The 6,570-nt window shown below is 52.4% G+C and overlaps 2 protein-coding genes across 2 annotated transcripts; both read left to right on the top strand.

Moving 5' to 3' along the window:
* Positions 1-411: 411 nt before the first annotated feature.
* On the top strand, positions 412-1,388 carry LOC147962297 (uncharacterized). The gene has a single exon (XM_087537617.1). It carries the CDS (start codon positions 464-466, stop codon positions 911-913), a length of 450 nt encoding a protein of 149 aa, XP_087393743.1. The 5' UTR covers positions 412-463; the 3' UTR covers positions 914-1,388.
* A 3,000-nt stretch (positions 1,389-4,388) lies between these two features.
* On the top strand, positions 4,389-6,570 carry LOC125531951 (uncharacterized). Its single transcript, XM_048696151.2, has 4 exons — positions 4,389-5,329; positions 5,449-5,523; positions 5,611-5,793; positions 5,930-6,570. The coding sequence occupies exons 1-4, from the start codon at positions 4,451-4,453 to the stop codon at positions 6,266-6,268; spliced, it is 1,476 nt and encodes a 491-aa protein (XP_048552108.2). The 5' UTR covers positions 4,389-4,450; the 3' UTR covers positions 6,269-6,570.

Genomic DNA, 6,570 nt, shown 5'->3' with positions numbered 1-6,570 from the left:
CGGGCCCTGCTCTGCTAGCTGTCCAATATTACTTTAAGATCGGTGCAACACAACTAACTTTCTATCTGAAATTTTCTCTTTTTTATTTCTCTCGTATAAAACATATTTTGAAGTTCAAACCTTTGCAGCGTGGCAAAGCTTTCTATCTAGAATTAAAAATCATTTTTTGTATATTTATTTTTGACCAAAAAATCTGAAAGATTTATCCTAGATTCTAGATAGAAAGCTTTGCCCTGCAAAGGTTTGAACTTTAAAACATGTTTTATGCGAGAGAAACAAAAAAGGAAAAATGTGTTTGCATGAATCGCGAAGCGCAGAATGTATGGCTAAATAGGAAGGGCCTGGGTGCAGGGGTTCTATTATATATTTTCAGAAACATCAGGATAGCCGGCGGGAGAAGAACCACCTAACCAAAAGCGAGATCCAGCGCGGCGATCTCGCTCGATCGATTGGGAATTGGGATATGGAGGAGGTGGAACATCGTCCATGGTGTGCTCCCATATCGAAGCCCTTCTCGGCGGACGCCGAACGACTGCTGCTGCCCCTGCATCCGCATCCGCGGCCTCTGCCGCTGGCGCTGATGCTGGCGCAGGAGGACTACGACGCGATCGACCGGTGGACGCGGGAGCCTGTGTCGCCGTCGTCGGGCGTCCCCGAAGAGCTATGGGGGCTGCGGTTCTTCGCCGCCCCACTCGACGACCACCAGTTAACGACACAGGAGCCCGGCGGTGAGTCGTCGTCGGAGGTCCCCAAGGAGTTCCGATGGCTGTTCAACGACGACGCCGCTGTTGCTGCAGGCCTCGCTTCTCCGCCGCCTTCGTCTGCGGCAGATGCCCAGCTCCTGCAGCCGCTGCCGCCACAGGAGGAGGTGGATTACGGTGTCTCGGAGTTGGACCAGTGGAGAGGGCGGTGAGCCAGGAGAGCCGGAGGAGGAGGATTACGACGTGTTGGAAGAGCAGTAGATGCAAGAGGGTGACGACTCAATTAGTAGGAACAGTCATTCGATTGATTGATGTATCCACGAACAATGTACCAGATTTGTTGTTGGTCATATAAAACTGCGTACCAGCAGCAGAGAGTCGAATTGAAATTAACTGTGTATTTTTGTTATTGTTGCTTTTGTATGATTGCTTGTTGTCTTGCTGAGCAGCACATCGTTGCACCCTGTCTTGTCCGAGGGTGTACACTAGTACTAGAAAGTGTTTCACCTTCTTCACCTTGGAGGACACGTGCAAAATTCGATAAAGGAAAACCACAACACAACAAATTTTTTTTCTTCGAGAGTACGCCTAAGCGTACCATATTTTTATAGAAGACAAAAATAAATTATAAGAAGACTACACTCGTTGCGAACAACAAGTGTAGTACAAACTCCACTCCAAGGCCGTCCGAAGACAAGCCACCACAAACATCACAACCACAACATGAGAAACCTACCCTAAATTGGAAGACAAAGCCGCCTCTCTACCAACACCGGACACCTCCAAGACAACACACCACCATGACTTCACTAATCAACACACCATCCACCCATGATTGCCTAAAAGAAGATGGCGAGTAGGTGGCGGGACTTGGTCGATCTTGAGCAAATCATCATCTTGGGAGCACCAATGATGGCGTACATAGCACCCCCGAAGCTCCATGTAGGGCAGCAGCAAGCACCGAAGGATCGCAAGAGGCCTCCATGTCAAGTCTCCATAAAACGATGCTCCCATTAAAGAAACGACGTCGAGAACGTCGCCATCGCCCGTTCAGAACCGAACCTAGGCTTTCGCCTGGAGACAAACACCAAACACCCAAGCGAGGGGGAGATGCCGACACACCTCGATGACGCCTCCAAGGAGGGGAACGACACCCACAGATGCAGTCGTCACCGACACCGACCGAAGACGGGCAGATTTCATCCGTAACATCGCACATCTCCACCCCCGCCCAATGGATTGGGGCAACACTGTCCAAATTGGATCACATCGCCGCTGCCGCAGCACCTTGTCGTTGTAGTCGGAACGCCACGGCCCAACACCAACCCGCACAGACGAGAGCACGCAGACCAACTCCCACCTCCAGCACAACCGAGAGCCCGCACCAACCCGGCCACCAATCTCCAGCAGCACCATCCCGGCCACCGCCACCGCCGGCAGCTGTCACGCAACTTCCAGGCGGACAGCCACACGACGGCTGCGGCCCAAGAAGCGAGACGCCACAGATTGGCTCACGAACGCCACCACCATCCGGCACCCCCCGCGGCGTCACCATCAGAGGAGCCAACGCGCCACCAGGGGAGCCGGCACGCTGCCTGGACCCGGCGTCCCACCGCAGCGCCATCGCCTCAAGGCCCAGGCCAGCCACCAACTCCACTGGATCTCGCGCCGCCGTCGCCTCCATGGCCCGCCGCCGCGATGCAGTCCGCCACCGCGCACCAGGACCTTCGCCGGGCCTCCCCGCTATGCTCCGCCGCGCCTCCGGTCGTGCTCCGCCACACTGCTGCGCGCCTCCGCCGAACGCCGCCGAATCCGGCCGCCACCATCGCCGCCCACAGACGCTGCTCCTCCGCGCGCAGGAGGCCCGTCGGGGCGCGATCCACCATCCCCGCTACCTTTGGAGGCCGGGCAACAAATTGAAGTGTAAACATAAAACATAGGAAAAGTAAGAAGAAGAAGAGGAAGAAGGTGGAGTGTGGCATGAAGAGCGTGGGTCACGCCTTTTATAAGCAGGGAGACGCAGGCGTTAGGCTACTCATAGTGGGGAGTATCATAAGGTAGTAACATGCATATGATATTAGTGTATGATACTACCTCTATAGTGCATAGTATCATAGATGATCATATTAATTGTCATGCATGACACAAAATAGCATAGCATTTAACATGATACGGTATTTACCTATGTTACTCTAACACTTTCTCTCTCTTCTTTAATTATGTGTCACATAAGCATGTTTGCTAGTCCCAAGTGCATGTTATGACTTAGCCCTGTGGGTAAAGGCCGGGCTCGCCTCCCATTTCTCGCGTGATTGGTTGACGGGACGGCACGTCATCATTCACTCTGGAGCGGAGGCAATGTTTCAATCAAGGACGATGCGGCGACAACCTGTCATAGGGATTGGCTCTCCCCTTGTGACGACTCAGAATCACCAGTCGGCAGGGCCGGGGGCTACAATCAACGATACGGGGGGCGGGGTCCTCGGGATCATATGGGATGGTTCGTCACCGTGTGTCCCAGCGAGGCGTGTCGACTAACACCGAGAGAAGGCAACATGTGTGTTATGCACCGGGAATCCCCAGACACGACCAGTCCCGAGCATCTGGGGTGGAAGCCGCCTAGTTTATTCCAAAGTCACATGATTACAATCGGCAGCAACTAGTTCGATGCAAGTACGAGGATGATTAAGCTAGCACGCAGTGCTATTCCCTCTTGGGCCAAAATTCGCTAACAACTCTCCTGAATTTTCTCTGTACGTATCAATTTTCTAGTTCCATTGAAGATAAAGAATGCGCGCACCAAGAGATAAACGAATCCGTGCTAGCTTTTTTTTTTCATTCGATCTAAAATGGATCAGGTTTCACTATCAAAAGATAACGGAACAACAAATATCTAAAGAAAGAACATTCAATGCAAAAACGAAAACACATTGAGGTTCAAAAGTGCCTTACACAATCCGTGCCAGATTTAACAAAATTCAAAACGGCCACATATCATCTCGATCTTGGAAAACTGACAAGAAGAGAAACATTGCAAATTGCGAACACTCCCCGTGCTCGCCACCAATGCAAGTATTTTTTTTTCCGTTACTCTCCGCTGGCTCTTTGGCATCGATAGTGAGAATGTGTAGCTAATTCTTGTTTCCTAATCGACCGCTCCCACACTTGGAATTTCAATTGCGGCCCGATGGCATGCACTGGCCCGACCCGGTCCAGGATTCTCAGGCCGAGTCGGGTTGGGTCGTCCGGGCCGAGCTGCCCATGACCAGGTAAAATATAGACGTATTTTAAAGTGTAGATTTACTTATTAATACTTGTATGCAGTTTATATTGAAATCTTTAAAAAGTCTTATATTTAGGGACGGAGGGTGTAGAAGACAAGTTAAGGTGACAATGCGATGTGGAGAACAGGAGCACCCCCTGCAGCTGTTGCCGATGGAGAAGGTCATGGTGGCGGCAACGCGCCCGAGTCATGCACGACCCTCAACTCAACCGGGCCAAGGGCCACAAACGGCAAGGTGGCATTGCCGCCGGCCACTGCTCCGTCGTCGCCGGTTTCGAGTTGGGGAAGTAGTGCGAGAACTTTTAGAGCAGCGAGAGGAAATGGGCTAAAAGAGGACATGGGTTTGATGGGTGTAGTCAGCCCAATTATAATTAGCCTCAGAAAAAGATTATGGCCCATCCTGGCCTTTTTGTTCTTCGGGGTTGGCCGACGAGCAGAGCAGAGTGAGAGACTGAAGTGGGGAACAATGGCGCTGGAAATCGGCGGCGACATCCACAGGCCGCGGCTGCCGGCGGCGGCGGTAGACCACCTCTCAGCGCTCCCGGAGCCGCTGCAGCTGCGCATCCTGACCTTCCTCCCGCTCAGGTCCGCCATCCTCGCCTCGTCCCTCTCCCGCGCCTGGCGCGGCCTCTGGGCGCGCCGCTGGGAGGACGACGGGAACCCCTCCTCCTCCCTCCACCACCACCTCCGCCCCTACTCCACCCCTTGTTGCAACAAGCTCCTCGACATCCTCGAGCTGCGCCAGTCCCAGGGCCGGCGGGGGCGAATCGACCGCTACTCCCTCGTCGTCGACACCCTCTCGATCCGCCCCCACGGGCTCGGCCGCTACCTGGCCGCCGCCGCCCGCTGCGGCGTCGAGGATCTCCGCGTCGAGCTGCGGAGGGCGACTCCGGACACGCCACTCCTCTTCCCCTTCCCGGCGGCGGCCGGCCCCGCCCTCGCGCGCCTCTCGCTGCGTGGCATCGGGCTCTCCGGCCTGCACAGCAGGGCCGCCCGGCCGTGCGCTGCCTTGGAGGCCGTCCTCCTCCACTCCGTCCGCCTCGACTTCCAGGAATTGGCGAGGATGCTGGCGCTGTGCCCTCGTCTCCGCGTCCTCGGCCTGCGCTCCTGCACGGACATCAGTCGTGTCGCCGTGACGCCGGCGATGGGGCTCTCCAGCCTCAGGACCGTCACCATCATAGACTGCAGCTCCCTCATTGGTGTGGACTTCGCGGTGGTTTATAGCCTCCTGTCGTTCCGCTACAGCGGCGGTTTCTGCTTCTATCTGCCCGGCGATGCCATGTTCGCCGACCTCGACATCCGTTTCGGCATCAAGAAAAGCCGCAATGTCCTCATCTGCCAGAAGGTCTATTGTCTATTAGAAAAGTTCTTGTCGATTTTTCATCACAAGTTACCATATGCATGTAGTGTGCATGATTAGCATACTCAAATGACTGAATTCTGTTAACATTTGCACTTTATCAGGTGTTCAGTGGCTGGTTCGAAACCCGTGTTTGCTCGAAACTTGCTACCCTCACCATCTGCAGCAATGTCCTCTTTGTATGTATGCATTTCTCTGCTGAACTTCGGTTTAGTTTGTGATATTTGGAATCATGGACTGTTTGTTAACCTTGAATGCCATCTTAGGTTGTGTCTTCCTTGCTTAATGCAACCTCACATGCCCAATCGACCAAGATGGTGGGCGACTTATTTCCAAGAATGACGGAACTACAGTTGATTATGTTAGAAATGAAGGCCCCTGAGCTTGCAAACATCTATGTGTTCCTCAAGAACAGCGGCTGTTCTAATCTGGAGAGGCTTTTTGTGCAGGTTTAACAACTGTTCGTTTGCAAAATTGATTGTTTGAGTTTGTTGGTAGTCAGTTGTCATTTTAGTGCACTGACATCTTTATTGTATTTTTATTTCATCATAATGCTTCTAAAGTGATCACGGTTTGTGCTTGCAGCTCCCTACTGCACCGAGCGGGCTCTTGGTGGATTCGTTTGACTATGTGGGGTTAGAGCCACCACCGGATGTTTTGGAAAACCTCAAGGTGGTAAAGATTACGAATTTCAGTTGGAACCGCTATGAGCTGCAGCTGGTGTTTTTTTTGTTGAGGAAGGCTAGCTCTCTTCATAAACTGGTACTGATTACTCCCAGTTTGGAGCCGTTGCATGTGCCCGGTATCCAGAAGGCAGACCTTTTGTTTCTTGCAGAAGCTGTGGCGAATGGAAAAGTAATTCTCAGTGGGTCTGACGATGCGGCAACCCAGCCATTTCATTCAGATGTCTCTGCCGACTTTTAGTTGCTAGTCAGAAGTGGAATTATGGCCCTATAGCTTGTAATATTGTAGCACCAAGCTGCCTTTGGGGCGTTGTGACTGCCGTGAGAAAGTAAATTTGTATGCTACAAGGATTAGCATGACATATTTTGGTATTGATCGTAGCAAGCTAATAATGATGCAGCTCATCAGGCTAATATATTCTAGAGATCTCTATATTCTACAGGGACTACTGCTGGAGAGGATAATAGATCTATTGTAGTGCTGACATTCACAATTTATAAAATTAAAGCCTGCCCTCGAGTCATGAGTGGTTCGCATTTTTA

The sequence above is a fragment of the Triticum urartu genome, chromosome 7A (genome assembly GCF_056163025.1).
Source record: "Triticum urartu cultivar PI428250 chromosome 7A, HENAU_Tu73, whole genome shotgun sequence".
NCBI classification, from domain to species: domain Eukaryota; kingdom Viridiplantae; phylum Streptophyta; class Magnoliopsida; order Poales; family Poaceae; genus Triticum; species Triticum urartu.
This window is presented reverse-complemented; position numbering and strand designations above follow the sequence as displayed.

What these genes read in the sequence shown, in the direction of transcription:
- LOC147962297 (XM_087537617.1), top strand. Translation starts at nt 464, where the DNA reads ATGGAGGAGGTGGAACATCGTCCATGGTGTGCTCCCATATCGAAGCCC.
- LOC125531951 (XM_048696151.2), top strand. Translation starts at nt 4,451, where the DNA reads ATGGCGCTGGAAATCGGCGGCGACATCCACAGGCCGCGGCTGCCGGCG. An exon ending in ATGTCCTCATCTGCCAGAAG is followed by an intron (nt 5,330 to 5,448) that starts GTCTATTGTCTA and finishes GCACTTTATCAG; the next exon opens with GTGTTCAGTGGCTGGTTCGA. An exon ending in TGGAGAGGCTTTTTGTGCAG is followed by an intron (nt 5,794 to 5,929) that starts GTTTAACAACTG and finishes TTGTGCTTGCAG; the next exon opens with CTCCCTACTGCACCGAGCGG.